Below are 22,933 nucleotides of genomic sequence, written 5' to 3'. Positions count from 1 at the left end.
AAACAACACTATGTTAAAAAGAAAAGAATAGAAGAAGACATGTTTTTGATTTTGTTTTGGTCGCAGGAGGAAATAGCCCTGGCGTGGGACGTGATCCGCAGGGAGCCAGTGATCGTGCGTCTCCACTGCTCTCTGACACAGTACCTGAATGGACCGGTCCCCACGGTGGACGTATTCCAGGTGTCGACTAAAGACCGGTTTGGACTGGGACATCAGATGAAGAAGTAAGTGACAGATGGTTCTAATATCACGTGTTTCAACACCTAGAGAGTTCAGTGGAATTGCTTGCATGCATTTCAATCTCTCAATTAATAGATACAATTACTTAATTCTTTAGAGTTGAGAGAGAGAGAGAGCGGGGTGATAATCGGACATATGGAATTGTTTTAAAATGGGCATACTATGTTTCACTTGGCTATTTGATTTTGAATTTTAGGAATATTACTTATATACTTTAGGTATATAAGAAAAATATATATAAATATACAGTACCCGTTTGGACACACCTACTCATTCAATGTTTTTCTATATTCTACATTGTATAACACATATGGAATCAAGTAGTAACCAAAAAAGTGTTAAATAAATCCAAATATATTTTTCAATGTGAGATTCTTCAAAGTAGCCTCCCTTGGCCTTGATGACAGCTTGACATTCTCTCAACCAGCTTCATGAGGTAGTCCCCTGGAATGCATATCAATTAACAGGTGTGCTTTGTTAAAAGTTAATTTGTGGAATTTCTTTCCAATCAATTGTGTTGTGACAAGGTACGGGTGGTATACAGAAGATATCCCTATTTGATAAAAGACCAAGTCCATATTATGGCAAGAACAGCTCAAATAAGCAAAGAGAAACGACAGTCCATCATTACTTTAAGACATGAAGGTCAGTCAATACAGAACATTTCAAGAACTTTGAAAGTTTCTTCAAGTGCAGTCACAAAAACCATCAAGCGCTGTGATGAAGCTGGCAGTCATGAGGACCGCCACGGGAAAGGAAGACCCAGAGGATAAGGATAAGTTCATTAGAGTTGCCTGCACCTCAGATTGCAGCCCAAATAAATGCTTCCCAGAGTTCAAGTAACAGACACATCTCAACATCAACTGTTCAGAGACTGCGTGAATCAGGCCTTTATGGTCAAAATTCTGCTAAGAAATCACTACTCAAGGACACCAACAAGAAGACTTGCTTGGGCCAAGAAACACGAGCAATGGACCTTAGACTGGTGGCAATCTGTCCTTTGGTCTGATGAGTCCAAATTTGTAATTTTTGATTCCAACTGCCTTGTCTTTGTGAGACGCAGAGTAGGTGAACGAATGATCTCCACGTGTGTGGTTCTCACCGTGAAGCATGGAAGAGGAGGTGTGATAGTGTGGGGGTGCTGTGCTTTGGTGAAACTGTCAGTGATTTATTTAGAATTCAAGGCACGCTTAACCAGCATGGCTACCACAGCATTCTGCAGCGATACGCCACCCTGTCTGGTTTGTTTGTCAACAGGACAATGACCCAAAACACACCTCCAGGCTGTGTAAGGGCTATTTAACCAAGGAGAGTGATGGAGTGCTGCATCAGAGAACCTGGCCTCCACAATCCCCCAACCTCAACCCAATTGAGATGGTTTGGGAATAGTTGGACCACAGCGTGAAGGAAAAGCAGCCAACAAGTGCTCAGCATAATATTCTATGGGAACTCCTTCAAGACTGTTGGAAAAGCATTCCTCATGATGCTGCTTGAGAGAATGTCAAGAGTGTGCAAAACTGTCATCAAGGCAAATGGTGGCTACTTTGAAGAATCTCAAATATTAAAATATATTTTGATTTGTTTAACACTTGTTTTGGTTACTGCATGATTCTATATGTGGAATTTCATAGTTTTGATTATCTTCTACATTGTAGAATAATAGTGAAGACAAAAAACCCTGTGAATGAGGAGGTGCTGAAACTTTACTACTATGGCCCATAGAAATGCGTTCATAAATAGCAAGAACTGAAGGTCAAACAATGTATGATAAGCAACCAGGTTTAGAAGTGTCTGTCATAAATAAATATATAAAGTACAGTGTATTCAGACCCCTTGATTTTTTCCACATTTTCTTACGTTACAGCCTTATTCTAAAATTTATAAAATTTAGTTTTTCCTCAATCTACAAGCAATACCATAATGACAAATTTTTTTTGTTGCAAATTTAGTACAAAAATACAAAACTGATATCACATTTACATAAAATTACAAGACCATTTACTCAGTAATTTGTTGAAGCACCTTTGGCAGTGATTACAGCCTTGAGTCTTCTTGGGTATGACGCTACAAGCTTGGCACACCTGTATTTGGGGAGTTTCTCCCATTCTTCTCTGCAGATCCTCTCACGCTCTGTCAAGTTGGATGGGGAGCGTCGCTGCACAGCTATTTTCATGTCTCTCCAGATATGTTCGATCAGGTTCAAGTCCAGGCTCTGGCTGGGCCACTCAAGAACATTCAGAGACTTGTCCAGAAGCTACTCCTGCATTGTCTTGGCTGTGTGCTTAGGGTGGTTGTCCTCTTGGAAGGTGAACCTTCAACCCAGTCTGAGGTCTTAAGCACTCTGGAGCAGGTTCTCATCAAGGATCTTTCTGTACTTTTCTCCGTTCATCTTTCCCTCGATCCTGACTAATCTCCCAGTCCCTGGCGCTGAAAAACATCCCCACCGCATGATGCTGCCACCACCATGCTTCACCGTAGGGATGGTGACAGGTTTCCACCAGATGTGATGCTTTGCATTCAGGCCAAATAGTTCAATCTTGGCTTCATCAGCCCAGAGAATCTTGTTTCTCGTTTGTCTGATAGTTCTTTAGGTGCCTTTTGGCAAACTCCAAGCGGGCTGTCATGTGCCTTTTACTGAGGAGTGGCTTCCGTCTGGCCACTACTATAAAGGCCTGATTGGTGGAGTGCTGCACAGGTGGTTGTCCTTCTGGAAGGATCTCCCATCTCCACAGAGGAACTCTAGAGCTCTGTCAGTGACCATCGGGTTCTTGGTCACCTCCCTGACCAAGGCCCTTCTCCCCCGATATCTCGGTTTGGCCAGGCGGTCAGCACTAGGAAGAGTCTTGGTGGTTCCAAACTTCTTCCATTTAAGAATGATGGAGGCCACTGTGTTCTTGGGGACCTTCAATGCCGCAAACTCCAATCAAGTTATAGGAACATCTCAAGGAAGATGTATGGAAACAGGGATGCACCTGAGCTCAATTATATTCTCATAGCAAAGGGTCTGAATACTTATGTAAATAAGGTATTTCTGTTTTCTTTTCTTTTTAAAAAATAAATTAGCACATTTTTCCCCCCCAAAAAACTGTTTTCGCTTTGTCATTATGGGGTATTGTGTGTAGATAGATTTTAGAGTACGGCTGTAACTTAACAACACATGGGGAAGGGGTCTGAATACATTCTGATGGCAGTGTAGGTGGCAATATTTCACCGCAGAGGCGGAAGTGCGAAACTGGTGGATTGAGACGCATCCAATAAAACAACAAAAAACAACAACAACAACAACATCTCTTAAATGCATGGATTTTTATGGGTATTGTTTTGTTATGTAACTACGCACTGGTGTGTCAATCCAAACCTGTGGGGTTTTCATTTTTTATACAACTAGATACAGTTCTCAATAGTTGAAATTAGTGCAGACAAGGAAATGTCTTTCTTTGAAGGAAATGAGCCCGAATCTGTTGAATTGTGGATCCCTTCATTGGATAACACGTTTGTTTCTTCTCTCTTCTCTCTACAAAGATAATGTAGATGTTACATCATTCCCCCCCCCTCCCCTCTCTCTATTCTCTCTACAAAGATAATGTAGATGTTACATCCTTCCCCCCCCCCCCCCCCCCCCACCCCCTCTCTCTTCAGGATAATGCAGACGTTTGTCACCCTGCAGTGGAAACTCCAAAGTGAAGAGAAACTCAACTGCTCTCGCAACAAAAACAAGGGCGACAAGAAGGGCAAATCTCCCCTCCACATCTTCTCGACCCTCCGCAGGTCAGAGAAACATCATAATAATGACATTTTATGTCTAACATAATTATCGATTTGAAACCTGTCTGTCACTGTAATTAAACTACAGACATTTCTTGTTCCTTACCACATAGGCACTTACTGTATCTGAAAGGATCAGATAGGTATGATATGGTAGTATCTCCACTTTGCTCTCTGATTGGTTAGGCAGAATTGAGCCTGGGTTTACTCTCTCCGTTCCCATCATTTGTGTATATTGGACAATAAAGTTATCTTCGTCTTCAGATCTCCCAGCTACCCGCCTCCCGGCTGTGTCAAGAGCAAAAAGAAGCTGAAGCCAGAACAAGATGGCGTCTCTAAATCCCACCGCCTTCTCCGACGGACTTACACCAGCACCGCCAAACAGCAGGTGGAGGTGGACGGCTGCGGCCCCGGGACCAAGACTACCCACCGTCTCCTGGGCCTTTCCCTGTCCAGCGGAGACCCCCGTATGGACCACGGAGGAGGGCCCGGACCACTGCCCTTCAAACCCCACCGCCTGGGCAGGCCCTGCATGGCTGTGGTCAAACCAGAGGACCTCCGACCCGCTCCCCATAAGCTCCTGCCTCGCTCGTGCTCTGGCGACCCCCGCTGTGAGCATGCGGGAGTGGGAGGAGGTGGGGGAGGGGGTGTAGGTAGTCTTGGGGGAGGTAGTGTTGGGGGAGGTAGTGTTGGGGGAGGTAGTCTTGAGGGAGGTAGTCTTGGGGGAGGTGTTGGTGGGCTGGGCCCGAGTGGTGGTGGAGGGGGTAGTCTTGGGGGAGGTGTTGGTGGGCTGGGCCCGAGTGGTGGTGGAGGGGGTAGTCTTGGTGGATGTAGTCTTGGTGGAGGTAGTCTTGGGGGAGGTTTAAAGCACCACAGGCTGCTCAGTAGGTCGTGCTCTGGTTCTATCAGGACGGAGGAGCTGGATGGACTGAAACACCACCACCTCCTCAGCAGGTAAGATGAGAACATATTAACATAACATCCCCAAAGATAACATATTAACGTAACATCCCCAAAGATGACATATTAGCGTAACATCCCCAAAGATGACATATTAACGTAACATCCCCAAAGATAACATATTAACGTCACATAGTACTTTATTGATCCCCAAAGGAAGGAACATTTGTTGGCACCAGATGATACATAAATACGCAAAAACAAACACTAAAGCAGCAACTCATGTTACCGCAGGTCCTACTGCCTCATCAATGCATGTTACTGCAGGTTCTACTACCTCATCAATGCATGTTACTGCAGGTTCTACTGCCTCATCAATGCCTCCATGTTACCTCAGGTCCTACTGCCTCATCAATGCCTCCATGTTACCTCAGGTCCTACTGCCTCATCAATGCCTCCATGTTACTGCAGGTCCTACTGCCTCATCAATGCCTCCATGTTACTGCAGGTCCTACTGCCTCATAAATGTCTCCATGTTACCTTAGGTCCTACTGCCTCATCAATGTCTCCATGTTACCTCAGGTCCTACTGCCTCATCAATGCCTCCATGTTACCTCAGGTCCTACTGCCTCATCAATGCCTCCATGTTACCTCAGGTCCTACTGCCTCATCAATGCCTCCATGTTACCTCAGGTCCTACTGCCTCATCAATGCCTCCATGTTACCTCAGGTCCTACTCCAGCAGTACCAAGATGGGCAAAGCAGCGGACATCTTCAAGGACTCTGTGTCTCTGTCTGAGGGGAGGCGGCTCTCTCTTACCTCAGGGCTCATCGGGATCCTCGCCCCCTCGCTCGCCACGCCAACGCCGGTCAGTAAGGCTGCTGGTGATTGGTTGATCCGAAAGGCATCCTCTCATGATTGGTTGATCTTGATTTGTCATTAGAAACAGGGATTGTTGACCTTTTTTTGGATCACAGGCAGGTAACAAACTTCCCTCTCTTCCTTTACAGCCAAACAATGGAGCCAAGTCCATACCAATAAAAGACAGAGGTTTCCTCGTCCAGGTAAATACTCCCTGAATTTCACCTGAGCTCTTCTTCTATCAATAATATGTTTTGTAAACGTTTACTTCAAGCAAATGTGTACATGTAGAATGAGTTGACATGTGTTATAGGCATTTATCATGTCCTCTAATCATGTCTTCTGTCAACAGACCATGGAATATGCTGAGCAGAGGATTCCGGTCCTGAACGAGTTCTGTGTGGTGTGTGACGAACCACATGTGTTCAGGAACGGACCCATGCTCCGAGTGAGTACTGTACACACATACTAACACACAGTACAAGAAGAGAGAAGAAGAAAACAGAGCTATATTCAGTTCAGCCCATACAGCTAAATGTAACCAGACCCCCCCCCCCGTAAGGTTTTAATAAAGCAGGGATGGGCAACCCGGTCCCAGCTAACACACCTGACTCCAATAATCACCTAATCACGATCTTCAGTTTAGAATGCAATTTGATTAATCAGCTGTGTTTGTCAGGGATGGAGAACAAGAGTGACACCAATCAGACCCTGGAGGACTGGAGTTGCCCACTCCTGTTTTAAAGCATGATGTGATGTTGGCACCAACCAGAGAATTACTCAGTCCTAATGATACAACTATAGGTCACTGTCCTGAGTCCTAATGATACAACTATAGGTCACTGTCCTGAGTCCTAATGATACAACTATAGATCACTGTCCTGAGTCCTAATGATACAACTATAGATCACTGTCCTGAGTCCTAATGATACAACTATAGGTCACTGTCCTGAGTCCTAATGATACAACTATAGGTCACTGTCCTGAGTCCTAATGATACAACTATAGGTCACTGTCCTGAGTCCTAATGATACAACTATAGATCACTGTCCTGAGTCCTAATGATACGACTATAGATCACTGTCCTGAGTCCTCCTAATGATACAACTATAGGTCACTGTCCTGAGTCCTAATGATACAACTATAGATCACTGCCCTGAGTCCTAATGATACAACTATAGGTCACTGTCCTGAGTCCTAATGATACAACTATAGGTCACTGTCCTGAGTCCTAATGATACAACTATAGGTCACTGTCCTGAGTCCTAATGATACAACTATAGATCACTGTCCTGAGTCCTAATGATACAACTATAGGTCACTGTCCTGAGTCCTAATGATACAACTATAGGTCACTGTCCTGAGTCCTAATGATACAACTATAGGTCACTGTCCTGAGTCCTAATGATACAACTATAGATCACTGTCCTGAGTCCTAATGATACAACTATAGATCACTGTCCTGAGTCCTAATGATACAACTATAGATCACTGTCCTGAGTCCTAATGATACAACTATAGATCACTGTCCTGAGTCCTAATGATACAACTATAGGTCACTGTCCTGAGTCCTAATGATACAACTATAGATCACTGTCCTGAGTCCTAATGATACAACTATAGATCACTGTCCTGAGTCCTAATGATACAACTATAGATCACTGTCCTGAGTCCTAATGATACAACTATAGGTCACTGTCCTGAGTCCTAATGATACAACTATAGGTCACTGTCCTGAGTCCTAATGATACAACTATAGGTCACTGTCCTGAGTCCTAATGATACAACTATAGGTCACTGTCCTGAGTCCTAATGATACAACTATAGATCACTGTCCTGAGTCCTAATGATACAACTATAGGTCACTGTCCTGAGTCCTAATGATACAACTATAGGTCACTGTCCTGAGTCCTAATGATACAACTATAGGTCACTGTCCTGAGTCCTAATGATACAACTATAGATCACTGCCCTGAGTCCTAATGATACAACTATAGATCACTGCCCTGAGTCCTAATGAAACAACTATAGGTCACTGTCCTGAGTCCTAATGATACAACTATAGGTCACTGTCCTGAGTCCTAATGATATGACTGTAGGTCACTGTCCTGAGTCCTAATGATACAACTATAGATCACTGTCCTGAGTCCTCCTAATGATACAACTACAGGTCACTGTCCTGAGTCCTAATGATACAACTATAGATCACTGTCCTGAGTCCTAATGATACAACTATAGATCACTGTCCTGAGTCCTCCTAATGATACAACTATAGGTCACTGTCCTGAGTCCTAATGATACAACTATAGATCACTGTCCTGAGTCCTAATGATACAACTATAGGTCACTGTCCTGAGTCCTAATGATACAACTATAGATCACTGTCCTGAGTCCTAATGATACAAAAAATAGGTCACTGTCCTGAGTCTTAATGATACAACTATAGATCACTGTCCTGAGTCCTAATGAAACAACTATAGGTCACTGTCCTGAGTCCTAATGATACAACTATAGATCACTGTCCTGAGTCCTAATGATACAACTATAGATCACTGTCCTGAGTCCTAATGATACAACTATAGATCACTGTCCTGAGTCCTAATGATACAACTATAGATCACTGTCCTGAGTCCTAATGAAACAACTATAGGTCACTGTCCTGAGTCCTAATGATACAACTATAGATCACTGTCCTGAGTCCTAATGATACAACTATAGATCACTGTCCTGAGTCCTCCTAATGATACAACTATAGGTCACTGTCCTGAGTCCTAATGATACAACTATAGATCACTGTCCTGAGTCCTAATGATACAACTATAGATCACTGTCCTGAGTCCTAATGATACAACTATAGATCACTGTCCTGAGTCCTAATGATACAACTATAGGTCACTGTCCTGAGTCCTAATGATACAACTATAGGTCACTGTCCTGAGTCCTAATGATACAACTATAGGTCACTGTCCTGAGTCCTAATGATACAACTATAGATCACTGTCCTGAGTCCTAATGATACAACTATAGGTCACTGTCCTGAGTCCTAATGATACAACTATAGGTCACTGTCCTGAGTCCTAATGATACAACTATAGATCACTGTCCTGAGTCCTAATGATACAACTATAGGTCACTGTCCTGAGTCCTAATGATACAACTATAGGTCACTGTCCTGAGTCCTAATGATACAACTATAGGTCACTGTCCTGAGTCCTAATGATACAACTATAGATCACTGTCCTGAGTCCTCCTAATGATACAACTATAGGTCACTGTCCTGAGTCCTAATGATACAACTATAGGTCACTGTCCTGAGTCCTAATGATACAACTATAGATCACTGTCCTGAGTCCTAATGATACAACTATAGATCACTGTCCTGAGTCCTAATGATACAACTATAGATCACTGTCCTGAGTCCTAATGATATGACTATAGATCACTGTCCTGAGTCCTAATGATACAACTATAGATCACTGTCCTGAGTCCTAATGATACAACTATAGGTCACTGTCCTGAGTCCTAATGATACAACTATAGATCACTGTCCTGAGTCCTAATGATACAACTATAGGTCACTGTCCTGAGTCCTAATGATACAACTATAGATCACTGTCCTGAGTCCTAATGATACAACTATAGGTCACTGTCCTGAGTCCTAATGATACAACTATAGATCACTGTCCTGAGTCCTAATGATACAACTATAGATCACTGTCCTGAGTCCTAATGATATGACTATAGGTCACTGTCCTGAGTCCTAATGATATGACTATAGGTCACTGTCCTGAGTCCTAATGATACAACTATAGATCACTGTCCTGAGTCCTAATGAAACAACTATAGGTCACTGTCCTGAGTCCTAATGATACAACTATAGGTCACTGTCCTGAGTCCTAATGATACAACTATAGATCACTGTCCTGAGTCCTAATGATACAACTATAGGTCACTGTCCTGAGTCCTAATGATACAACTATAGATCACTGTCCTGAGTCCTAATGAAACAACTATAGGTCACTGTCCTGAGTCCTAATGATACAACTATAGGTCACTGTCCTGAGTCCTAATGATATGACTGTAGGTCACTGTCCTGAGTCCTAATGATACAACTATAGATCACTGTCCTGAGTCCTAATGATACAACTATAGGTCACTGTCCTGAGTCCTAATGATACAACTATAGATCACTGTCCTGAGTCCTAATGATACAACTATAGATCACTGTCCTGAGTCCTAATGATACAACTATAGATCACTGTCCTGAGTCCTAATGATACAACTATAGGTCACTGTCCTGAGTCCTAATGATACAACTATAGATCACTGTCCTGAGTCCTAATGATACAACTATAGATCACTGTCCTGAGTCCTAATGATACAACTATAGGTCACTGTCCTGAGTCCTAATGATATGACTATAGGTCACTGTCCTGAGTCCTCCTAATGATACAACTATAGGTCACTGTCCTGAGTCCTAATGATACAACTATAGATCACTGTCCTGAGTCCTAATGATACAACTATAGGTCACTGTCCTGAGTCCTAATGATACGACTATAGATCACTGTCCTGAGTCCTAATGATACAACTATAGATCACTGTCCTGAGTCCTAATGATATGACTATAGGTCACTGTCCTGAGTCCTAATGATACAACTATAGATCACTGTCCTGAGTCCTAATGATACAACTATAGGTCACTGTCCTGAGTCCTAATGATACAACTATAGGTCACTGTCCTGAGTCCTAATGATACAACTATAGATCACTGTCCTGAGTCCTAATGATACAACTATAGGTCACTGTCCTGAGTCCTAATGATACAACTATAGGTCACTGTCCTGAGTCCTAATGATACAACTATAGATCACTGTCCTGAGTCCTCCTAATGATACAACTATAGGTCACTGTCCTGAGTCCTAATGATACAACTATAGGTCACTGTCCTGAGTCCTAATGATACAACTATAGATCACTGTCCTGAGTCCTAATGATACAACTATAGGTCACTGTCCTGAGTCCTAATGATACAACTATAGATCACTGTCCTGAGTCCTAATGATACAACTATAGATCACTGTCCTGAGTCCTAATGATACAACTATAGATCACTGTCCTGAGTCCTAATGATACAACTATAGATCACTGTCCTGAGTCCTAATGATACAACTATAGGTCACTGTCCTGAGTCCTAATGATACAACTATAGGTCACTGTCCTGAGTCCTAATGATACAACTATAGATCACTGTCCTGAGTCCTAATGATACAACTATAGATCACTGTCCTGAGTCCTAATGATACAACTATAGGTCACTGTCCTGAGTCCTAATGATACAACTATAGGTCACTGTCCTGAGTCCTAATGATACGACTATAGATCACTGTCCTGAGTCCTAATGATACAACTATAGATCACTGTCCTGAGTCCTAATGATATGACTATAGATCACTGTCCTGAGTCCTAATGATACAACTATAGATCACTGTCCTGAGTCCTAATGATATGACTATAGATCACTGTCCTGAGTCCTAATGATACAACTATAGATCACTGTCCTGAGTCCTAATGATACAACTATAGATCACTGTCCTGAGTCCTAATGATACAACTATAGGTCACTGTCCTGAGTCCTAATGATACAACTATAGATCACTGTCCTGAGTCCTAATGATACAACTATAGATCACTGTCCTGAGTCCTAATGATATGACTATAGGTCACTGTCCTGAGTCCTAATGATACAACTATAGGTCACTGTCCTGAGTCCTAATGATACAACTATAGGTCACTGTCCTGAGTCCTAATGATACAACTATAGGTCACTGTCCTGAGTCCTAATGATACAACTATAGGTCACTGTCCTGAGTCCTAATGATACAACTATAGATCACTGTCCTGAGTCCTAATGATACAACTATAGATCACTGTCCTGAGTCCTAATGATACAACTATAGATCACTGTCCTGAGTCCTAATGATACAACTATAGATCACTGTCCTGAGTCCTAATGATACAACTATAGGTCACTGTCCTGAGTCCTAATGATACAACTATAGATCACTGTCCTGAGTCCTAATGATACAACTATAGATCACTGTCCTGAGTCCTAATGATACAACTATAGATCACTGTCCTGAGTCCTAATGATACAACTATAGATCACTGTCCTGAGTCCTAATGATACGACTGTAGGTCACTGTCCTGAGTCCTCCTAATGATACAACTATAGGTCACTGTCCTGAGTCCTAATGATACAACTATAGATCACTGTCCTGAGTCCTAATGATACAACTATAGGTCACTGTCCTGAGTCCTAATGATACAACTATAGGTCACTGTCCTGAGTCCTAATGATACAACTATAGATCACTGTCCTGAGTCCTCCTAATGATACAACTATAGGTCACTGTCCTGAGTCCTAATGATACAACTATAGGTCACTGTCCTGAGTCCTAATGATACAACTATAGATCACTGTCCTGAGTCCTAATGATACAACTATAGGTCACTGTCCTGAGTCCTAATGATACAACTATAGATCACTGTCCTGAGTCCTAATGATACAACTATAGGTCACTGTCCTGAGTCCTAATGATACAACTATAGATCACTGTCCTGAGTCCTAATGATACAACTATAGGTCACTGTCCTGAGTCCTAATGATACAACTATAGATCACTGTCCTGAGTCCTAATGATACAACTATAGATCACTGTCCTGAGTCCTAATGATACAACTATAGATCACTGTCCTGAGTCCTAATGATACAACTATAGATCACTGTCCTGAGTCCTAATGATACAACTATAGATCACTGTCCTGAGTCCTAATGATACAACTATAGGTCACTGTCCTGAGTCCTAATGATACAACTATAGATCACTGTCCTGAGTCCTAATGATACAACTATAGATCACTGTCCTGAGTCCTAATGATACAACTATAGATCACTGTCCTGAGTCCTAATGATACAACTATAGGTCACTGTCCTGAGTCCTAATGATACAACTATAGGTCACTGTCCTGAGTCCTAATGATACAACTATAGATCACTGTCCTGAGTCCTAATGATACAACTATAGATCACTGTCCTGAGTCCTAATGATACAACTATAGGTCACTGTCCTGAGTCCTAATGATACAACTATAGGTCACTGTCCTGAGTCCTAATGATACGACTATAGATCACTGTCCTGAGTCCTAATGATACAACTATAGATCACTGTCCTGAGTCCTAATGATATGACTATAGATCACTGTCCTGAGTCCTAATGATACAACTATAGATCACTGTCCTGAGTCCTAATGATATGACTATAGGTCACTGTCCTGAGTCCTAATGATACAACTATAGGTCACTGTCCTGAGTCCTAATGATACAACTATAGGTCACTGTCCTGAGTCCTAATGATACAACTATAGATCACTGTCCTGAGTCCTAATGATACAACTATAGGTCACTGTCCTGAGTCCTAATGATACAACTATAGATCACTGTCCTGAGTCCTAATGATACAACTATAGATCACTGTCCTGAGTCCTAATGATACAACTATAGATCACTGTCCTGAGTCCTAATGATACAACTATAGATCACTGTCCTAATGATATGACTATAGGTCACTGTCCTGAGTCCTAATGATATGACTATAGATCACTGTCCTGAGTCCTAATGATACAACTATAGATCACTGTCCTGAGTCCTAATGATACAACTATAGGTCACTGTCCTGAGTCCTAATGATACAACTATAGGTCACTGTCCTGAGTCCTAATGATACAACTATAGATCACTGTCCTGAGTCCTAATGATACAACTATAGGTCACTGTCCTGAGTCCTAATGATACAACTATAGATCACTGTCCTGAGTCCTAATGATACAACTATAGATCACTGTCCTGAGTCCTAATGATACAACTATAGATCACTGTCCTGAGTCCTAATGATACAACTATAGGTCACTGTCCTGAGTCCTAATGATACAACTATAGATCACTGTCCTGAGTCCTAATGATATGACTATAGGTCACTGTCCTGAGTCCTAATGATACAACTATAGATCACTGTCCTGAGTCCTAATGATACAACTATAGATCACTGTCCTGAGTCCTAATGATATGACTATAGGTCACTGTCCTGAGTCCTAATGATACAACTATAGGTCACTGTCCTGAGTCCTAATGATACAACTATAGGTCACTGTCCTGAGTCCTAATGATACAACTATAGGTCACTGTCCTGAGTCCTAATGATACAACTATAGGTCACTGTCCTGAGTCCTAATGATACAACTATAGATCACTGTCCTGAGTCCTAATGATACAACTATAGATCACTGTCCTGAGTCCTAATGATACAACTATAGATCACTGTCCTGAGTCCTAATGATACAACTATAGATCACTGTCCTGAGTCCTAATGATACAACTATAGGTCACTGTCCTGAGTCCTAATGATACAACTATAGGTCACTGTCCTGAGTCCTAATGATACAACTATAGGTCACTGTCCTGAGTCCTAATGATACAACTATAGGTCACTGTCCTGAGTCCTAATGATACAACTATAGATCACTGTCCTGAGTCCTAATGATACAACTATAGGTCACTGTCCTGAGTCCTAATGATACAACTATAGGTCACTGTCCTGAGTCCTAATGATACAACTATAGGTCACTGTCCTGAGTCCTAATGATACAACTATAGATCACTGTCCTGAGTCCTAATGATACAACTATAGATCACTGTCCTGAGTCCTAATGATACAACTATAGATCACTGTCCTGAGTCCTAATGATACAACTATAGATCACTGTCCTGAGTCCTAATGATACAACTATAGGTCACTGTCCTGAGTCCTAATGATACAACTATAGATCACTGTCCTGAGTCCTAATGATACAACTATAGATCACTGTCCTGAGTCCTAATGATACAACTATAGGTCACTGTCCTGAGTCCTAATGATACAACTATAGGTCACTGTCCTGAGTCCTAATGATACAACTATAGATCACTGTCCTGAGTCCTAATGATACAACTATAGATCACTGTCCTGAGTCCTAATGATACAACTATAGGTCACTGTCCTGAGTCCTAATGATACAACTATAGATCACTGTCCTGAGTCCTAATGATACAACTATAGATCACTGTCCTGAGTCCTCCTAATGATACAACTATAGATCACTGTCCTGAGTCCTAATGATACAACTATAGGTCACTGTCCTGAGTCCTCCTAATGATACAACTATAGGTCACTGTCCTGAGTCCTAATGATACAACTATAGGTCACTGTCCTGAGTCCTAATGATACGACTGTAGGTCAGGGCTTTGTATACCAGTAGTACTTGTGGTAGACTGACTGTGGCTGTTTCTGACTCATTTAACCCAAAACAACCTACTTGCTAACAAGCAGCACACCCATTACTATCTATATATATGAGTTAGAGGGAGAAAATGTGCTATAACGCTAAACAAGAGATCTATCTGAATGATCCTATGTGGTGTGTCCAGCCCACCGTGTGTGAGCGGGAACTGTGTGTGTTTGCCTTTCAAACACTGGGGGTGATGAACGAGGCAGCCGACGAGATCGCCACAGGGGCTCAGGTATGCGCGCACACACACGAGACACACACACACACACACACACACACACACACAGCTGGCTAAGTGTCCGTCTCTGTTTCCTAGGTGGTGGACCTGTTGGTGTCCATGTGTAGGTCTGCTCTAGAGTCTCCCAGGAAAGTGGTCATCTTTGAGCCATATCCCTCTGTGGTGGATCCATGTGACTCCCAGGCACTGGCCTTCAACCCCCGGGTATGGTGTACTAACCCTGAACCTACTAACAGCCTTAGGTCTTCAACCCCCGGGTATGGTTTACTAACCCTGAACCTACTAACAGCCTTAGGCCTTCAACCCCCGGGTATGGTTGACTAACCCTGAACCTACTAACAGCCTTAGACCTTCAACCCCCGGGTATGGTTTACTAACCCTGAACCTACTAACAGCCTTAGACCTTCAACCCCCAGGTATGGTTATTAACCCTGAACCTACTAACAGCCTTAGACCTTCAACCCCCGGGTATGGTGTACTAACCCTGAACCTACTAACAGCCTTAGGCCTTCAACCCCCGGGTATGGTGTACTAACCCTGAACCTACTAACAGCCTTAGGTCTTCAACCCCCGGGTATGGTTTACTAACCCTGAACCTACTAACAGCCTTAGGCCTTCAACCCCCGGGTATGGTGTACTAACCCTGAACCTACTAACAGCCTTAGGTCTTCAACCCCCGGGTATGGTTGACTAACCCTGAACCTACTAACAGCCTTAGGCCTTCAACCCCCGGGTATGGTTTACTAACCCTGAACCTACTAACAGCCTTAGGCCTTCAACCCCAGGATATAGCTTTTATCAGCAGTAATTTGATGAATTCCCGCAATAAATCCACCCCCCCCCCCCACAAAAAATATAAGATTTATAAGACTAATCCATATAGAGACCATTTAGTTGAATATGCAGAGGACTTTAGTTGTTGTTGGTAGATCCTTGCTGAGTTTCACTGTGTCCTTTTCTGAAGTGGTTCATACTGCCTGTGATCCATGATGCTTGTGGTTCATTTCAGAAAAAGGACTATGACCGAGTGATGAGAGCCCTTGACAGTCTCACCTCTATCAGAGAAATGTCCCAGGTAACTAACCCTAACCCTTGACCCGTAGCTCTATCAGAGAAATGTCCCAGGTAACTAACCCTAACCCTTGACCCTTACTTCTATCAGAGAAATGTCCCAGGTAACTAACCCTAACCCTTGACCCTTAGCTCTATCAGAGAAATGTCCCAGGTAACTAACCCTAACCCTTAGCTCTATCAGAGAAATGTCCCAGGTAACTAACCCTAACCCTTGACCCTTACCTCTTCATCGTGTTTAGGACCTAATTCGTCATGTCTCTCATCCCCTCCTATGTCTCCCCTGTGTGTGTGTGTTAGTGTGTTAGTGTGTTAGTGTGTGTGTGTGTGTGTGCTGTCCCGTTGTACCCATTGAGCCAGTGGTGTTAAATCAAGGTTGTTTCTCTACAGGCACCTTACCTGGAGATTAAGAGGCAGATGGACAAGCATGATCCTTTAGCTCACCCCTTACTGACATGGTAAGAGACCCCTTACTGCCATGGTAAGAAACCCCTTACTGCCATGGTAAGAAACCCTTTACTGACATGGTAAGAAACCCCTTTACTGCCATGGTAAGAAACCCCTTACTGACATGGTAAGAGACCCCTTACTGCCATGGTAAGAAACCCCTTACTGCCATGGTAAGAAACCCCTTTACTGCCATGGTAAGAAACCCCTTTACTGCCATGGTAAGAAACCCCTTTACTGACATGGTAAGAAACCCCTTTACTGACATGGTAAGAAACCCCTTTACTGCCATGGTAAGAAACCCTTTACTGACATGGTAAGAAACCCCTTTACTGCCATGGTATGAGACCCTTTACCGCCATGGTAAGAGACCCCTTACTGCCATGGTAAGTAACCCCCTTACTGCCATGGTAAGAGACCCCTTACTGCCATGGTAAGAGACCCCTTACTGCCATGGTAAGAGAACCCTTTACTGCCATGGTAAGAGACCCCTTACTGCCATGGTAAGAAACCCCTTACTGCCATGGTAAGTAACCCCCTTACTGCCATGATAAGAGACCCCTTACTGCCATGGTAAGAGACCCTTTACTGCCATGGTAAGAAACCCCTTTACTGACATGGTAAGAAACCCCTTTACTGCCATGGTAAGAGACCCTTTACTGCCATGGTAAGATACCCTTTACTGCCATGGTAAGTAAACCCCTTACTGCCATGGTAAGAGACCCCTTACTGCCATGGTAAGAGACCCTTACTGCCATGGTAAGAGACCCTTACTGCCATGGTAAGAGAACCCTTTACTGCAATGATAAGAAACCCCTTACTGCCATGGTAAGAAACCCTTTACTGCCATGGTAAGAAACCCCCTTACTGCCATGGTAAGAAACCCCTTACTGCCATGGTAAGAAACACTTTACTGCCATGGTAAGAAACCCCTTACTGCCATGGTAAGTAACCCCCTTACTGCCATGGTAAGAAACCCCTTACTGCCATGGTAAGAGACCCCTTACTGCCATGGTAAGAGACCCTTTACTGACATGGTAAGAAACCCCTTTACTGAGTCCCAAAATCAAAAAAAGCTTTCCAAATTGTTTTATGTTATTTATTCATTTCAAGAGGCAAAAGGAGCAAAACCAATGTTTCCGGCTGTTAGGCCATTGTCAGCCTGCAATTCAATCAGTAGTCAGAGACATTGACTGTCATATTGAATGTACAGTTAGACCAGGACATGAGACAGTGGATTCATACATTCAACAGAAGAGAACGTGTGAATGACAGTTTAAGTATGTAACAACAGGTCAATCTAACAGTAGAAGGAGTTATTGTATTGCAAACTGTTCATGTCTAATGTAACCCATTTTGTTTTTCTCTCTAGGGTAATATGCAGTAACAGGTCACACATCGTCAAACTACCAGTAACCAGAGTGAGTTTTATACATCATTAGAGGAGATTACATTTTTAAAACAATAATAATAATAATGATTTTACCTTTTATTTAACTTGGCAAGTCAGTTATATATTTTACAATGAAGGCCTACCGGGGAACAGCGGGTTAACTGCCTTGTTCAGGGGGCAGAACGACAGAACCTTGTCAGCTAGGGGATTCGATCTTGCAACCTTCCGGTTACTAGTCCAAAGCTCTAACCACTAGGCTACCTGCTGGTTACTAGTCCAACGCTCTAACCACTAGGCTACCTGCTGGTTACTAGTCCAACACTCTAACCACTAGGCTACCTGCTGGTTACTAGTCCAAAACACTAACCACTAGGCTACCTGCTGGTTACTAGTCCAACACTCTAACCACTAGGCTACCTGCTGGTTACTAGTCCAACACTCTAACCACTAGGCTACCTGCTGGTTACTAGTCCAACGCTCTAACCACTAGACTACCTGCTGGTTACTAGTCCAACCCTCTAACCACTAGGCTACCTGCTGGTTATTAGTCCAACACTCTAACCACTAGGCTACCTGCTGGTTACTAGTCCAACACTCTAACCACTAGGCTACCTGCTGGTTACTAGTCCAACACTCTAACCACTAGGCTACCTGCTGGTTACTAGTCCAACCCTCTAACCACTAGGCTTCCTGCTGGTTACTAGTCCAAAGCTCTAACCACTAAGCTACCTGCTGGTTACTAGTCCAACGCTCTAACCACTAGGCTACCTGCTGGTTACTAGTCCAAAGCTCTAACCACTAGGCTACCTGCTGGTTACTAGTCCAAAGCTCTAACCACTAGGCTACCTGCTGGTTACTAGTCCAACACTCTAACCACTAGGCTACCTGCTGGTTACTAGTCCAACACTCTAACCACTAGGCTACCTGCTGGTTCCTAGTCCAAAGCTCTAACCACTAGGCTACCTGCTGGTTACTAGTCCAACACTCTAACCACTAGGCTACCTGCTGGTTACTAGTCCAACACTCTAACCACTAGGCTACCTGCTGGTTACTAGTCCAAAGCTCTAACCACTAGGCTACCTGCTGGTTACTAGTCCAACACTCTAACCACTAGGCTACCTACTGGTTACTAGTCCAACACTCTAACCACTAGGCTACCTGCTGGTTACTAGTCCAAAGCTCTAACCACTAGGCTACCTGCTGGTTACTAGTCCAACACTCTAACCACTAGGCTACCTACTGGTTACTAGTCCAACACTCTAACCACTAGGCTACCTGCTGGTTACTAGTCCAAAGCTCTAACCACTAGGCTACCTGCTGGTTACTAGTCCAAAGCTCTAACCACTAGGCTACCTGCTGGTTACTAGTCCAACACTCTAACCACTAGGCTACCTACTGGTTACTAGTCCAACACTCTAACCACTAGGCTACCTGCTGGTTACTAGTCCAAAGCTCTAACCACTAGGCTACCTGCTGGTTACTAGTCCAACACTCTAACCACTAGGCTACCTACTGGTTACTAGTCCAACACTCTAACCACTAGGCTACCTGCTGGTTACTAGTCCAAAGCTCTAACCACTAGGCTACCTGCTGGTTACTAGTCCAAAGCTCTAACCACTAGGCTACCTGCTGGTTACTAGTCCAACACTCTAACCACTAGGCTACCCTGCTGCCCCACTAGATGGAACTAGAGTTACTGAAAAACTACAAATAAAAAAAATATATATATATATGGTTAAGTCTGGCTTAATCTTAATCTCTTTAGACATTATATAATATGTATGGTTATTAAGTCTGGCTTAATCTTAATCTCCCTAGACGATGTAATATCTATATGTATCGTTATTAAGATGTAATATATCTCTGATGGTATTTTCTCGTCCGGCGTTAGGTCTTTTCTGGGTGTTCCTGTGAAGTCCTAAGACAGGCTGATTTATAGAATGAAGTCACACGACATGGGCTCCCGAGTGGCGCAGCGGTCTAAGGCTTCACTACAGACCCTGGTTCAATCCCGGGCTGTATCACAGCCGGCCGTGATCCGGAGTCCTATAGGGCGGCGCACAATTGGCCCAGTGTCGTCCGGGTTAGGGGAGGGTTTGGCCGGGGTAGGCCGTCATTGTAAAATAATAATTTGTTCTTAATTGACTTGCCTAGTTAAATTAAGGTTAAATAAAATGTTTATAAAAATAGGCTGATTATAGAGTGAGGTGAGAAGACAGGCTGATTGAGAGAAGACAGGCTGACTGTAGAGTGAGGTGAGAAGACAGGCTGATTGTAGAGTGAGGTGAGAAGACAGGCTGATTGTAGAGTGAGGTGAGAAGACAGGCTGATTGTAGAGTGAGGTGAGAAGACAGGCTGATTGTAGAGTGAGGTGAGAAGACAGGCTGATTGTAGAGTGAGGTGAGAAGACAGGCTGATTGTAGAGTGAGGTGAGAAGACAGGCTGATTGTAGAGTGAGGTGAGAAGACAGGCTGATTGTAGAGTTGTGAAGAACAGAGAACCGAAAAGGAGAGAGTGAATGTGGTGTCCCAAATCGCACCCTATTCCCTATATTGTGCACTACTTTATACTACAGCCCTATTCCCTATATAGTGCACTACTTTATACTACAGCCCTATTCTCTATATAGTGCACTACTTTATCCTACAGCCCTATTCCCTATATAGTGCACTACTTTTTACCTGCTCTATATAGGGACTAGGGTGCCCTTTGGGACACCTGTGACGTGTTGTTGTCTCCTGTCTCTCTGTCACGACTGCAGCAGTTGAAGTTCATGCACACCCCGCACCAGTTCCTTCTACTCAGCAGTCCTCCTGCCAAAGAGTCCAACTTCAGAGCTGCCAAAAACCTCTTTGGGAGTACCTTCGCTTTCCAGTATGTTCCCCCTTTTTTTCATCATATATATATATATATATAACAGAGGGGGGGGGGGTTAGTACAAAACCAGTTAACTTTGATAAACAACTGGAAATAACTAGATTTGTTGGGTCATTTTAAGAAAGTTAAATATAGAGATTTGTTTTTGGTTGTTGAGTCAATTTAGACCATGCCCATTTTAAGTTTAACTATCAAAAAATAAATATATATATATAATGTTATTTCAGGATATGTTGGTAACGTTAGCTGGTCTTCCTTTGTATCATTCATATGCTCATGAAGGCACACAGTGCACTCAATGTTTTTGAAGTTTAAAAAAAAAAAATCTTACACTTGTTTTAAAAGTACTTCAGTCGTACACTATGTTTCTGAAACATGTTGTTTTTATAATCACTGCTATTTTCAGTTGGAGAATTAACTTTTATTTGATGAACACAGTAGATCATGTATTGGATAATTAATAATGACCTTTTCTCTGATCAGTGGTTCTCACATAGAGAATTGGCACTCCATTTTGAGAAACGGTTTGGTGGTTGCATCCAACACAAGACTTCAGGTAAAAATATATATCTTCAAATCCAATAATTGTTTATCAGCCTTTTAAAAAGCACAATCTGTGATTTCAACTGCCTGAGACTACTGTGTATGGTAAACAGTAGGTCTGAGGTAAATGTAATAACTCTTCAAGACCTGAACACAAACAGCATTCACTCCAAACCACACTGTTACTAGAGCTGTGATGACACCAGTATTGCAATGTTTTTTTCCCCGAGACAAAAATGAAAACATGAAGCAGGCAACCTGTTGGTCCTTTTAGTATGTAACATATATATTGTGTGTGTGTGTGTGTGTGTGTAGCCTGGATAATAAATACATGTAATTGTGGATGACAACGTGTTTGTTTTCCAACACTAAGGCTGTTTTTCCTTAAACATGTTAAATCTGCTTTGTGTTTTGTATCGCAATACTGGTATCGTCCCGGCCCTAACCTTTACCATACATATTTAAAATATGTTGCATATATTTTGCACGTTATCTCTGCAGACCAAACACCTCTAATAGTTGTGGTTGTTGTCTGTCGGCAGCTCCATGGCGCCATCTACGGGAGTGGGATCTATATCAGCCCAATGTCAAGCATATCATTTGGTTACTCAGGTACCCAGAAAACCTACAGGAACTTTGTCATTCATTTTAACAGGTAGACTCAGCGAAATGACGTTGACACTAACAGCGCCGCAGATATTGAGATGAGCGAGATGCAAGACTTCGCTGTCACGCAGTATCTGTACGGTTTGGCTTTTAAGAGAGGTTACAGCGTGGTCGCCAGGGCACCAAAACAGAGGGACAAGTTGAGCCTCGCGCTTCAACGCTCTTAGTAGTTGCGGAAATTGACCCCCCCTTTATGCTATTTACTTTGTGCGTCTGTCATATCGCTGAGCCATTAATACGTGAATTACAAATTGTGTGACGGAGTCTGTTGTCCTACCAGGGTAGTTAAAGTTATGTGTGACTGAGTCTGTTGTCCTACCAGAGTAGTTAAAGTTATGTGACTGAGTCTGTTGTCCTACCAGGGTAGTTAAAGTTATGTGATGACTGAGTCTGTTGTCCTACCAGGGTAGTTAAAGTTATGTGATGACTGAGTCTGTTGTCCTACCAGGGTAGTTAAAGTTATGTGTGACGGAGTCTGTTGTCCTACCAGGGTAGTTAAAGTTATGTGACTGAGTCTGTTGTCCTACCAGAGTAGTTCAAGTTATGT

At 42.8% G+C, this 22,933-nt stretch overlaps 1 protein-coding gene across 7 annotated transcripts in view; it reads left to right on the top strand.

Moving 5' to 3' along the window:
• The window catches only part of LOC110535140 (poly (ADP-ribose) polymerase family, member 8), an 83,393-nt gene that overhangs the window by 51,318 nt on the left and 9,142 nt on the right, over positions 1 to 22,933 (top strand). For 3 of the 7 annotated variants that reach the window (XR_016484726.1, XM_090191261.1, XM_090191263.1), the window contains 14 exons: positions 67 to 224; positions 3,880 to 4,008; positions 4,270 to 4,959; positions 5,636 to 5,774; positions 5,917 to 5,970; positions 6,120 to 6,215; positions 15,291 to 15,383; positions 15,468 to 15,593; positions 16,399 to 16,464; positions 16,851 to 16,918; positions 18,280 to 18,328; positions 21,062 to 21,174; positions 21,661 to 21,733; positions 22,263 to 22,332. Coding sequence is in view for 3 of the 7 variants with exons in the window: in XM_090191261.1 (XP_090047387.1) it covers positions 67 to 224; positions 3,880 to 4,008; positions 4,270 to 4,959; positions 5,636 to 5,774; positions 5,917 to 5,970; positions 6,120 to 6,215; positions 15,291 to 15,383; positions 15,468 to 15,593; positions 16,399 to 16,464; positions 16,851 to 16,918; positions 18,280 to 18,328; positions 21,062 to 21,174; positions 21,661 to 21,733; positions 22,263 to 22,332 (1,924 nt within the window). In the remaining 4 variants the exon portion in view is untranslated. The remainder of the gene's footprint in view (positions 1 to 66; positions 225 to 3,879; positions 4,009 to 4,269; positions 4,960 to 5,635; positions 5,775 to 5,916; positions 5,971 to 6,119; positions 6,216 to 15,290; positions 15,384 to 15,467; positions 15,594 to 16,398; positions 16,465 to 16,850; positions 16,919 to 18,279; positions 18,329 to 21,061; positions 21,175 to 21,660; positions 21,734 to 22,262; positions 22,333 to 22,933) is intronic. The other 4 variants (XR_016484727.1, XM_090191262.1, XR_016484728.1 and 1 more) reach the window with 3 other exon arrangements.

This window comes from Oncorhynchus mykiss, chromosome 11, assembly GCF_057628025.1.
Source record: "Oncorhynchus mykiss isolate SJ-2025 chromosome 11, ASM5762802v1, whole genome shotgun sequence".
NCBI classification, from domain to species: Eukaryota; Metazoa; Chordata; class Actinopteri; order Salmoniformes; family Salmonidae; genus Oncorhynchus; species Oncorhynchus mykiss.
Note: the sequence above shows the minus strand (reverse complement) of the source record. Positions and strands in the feature narration are given on the sequence as shown.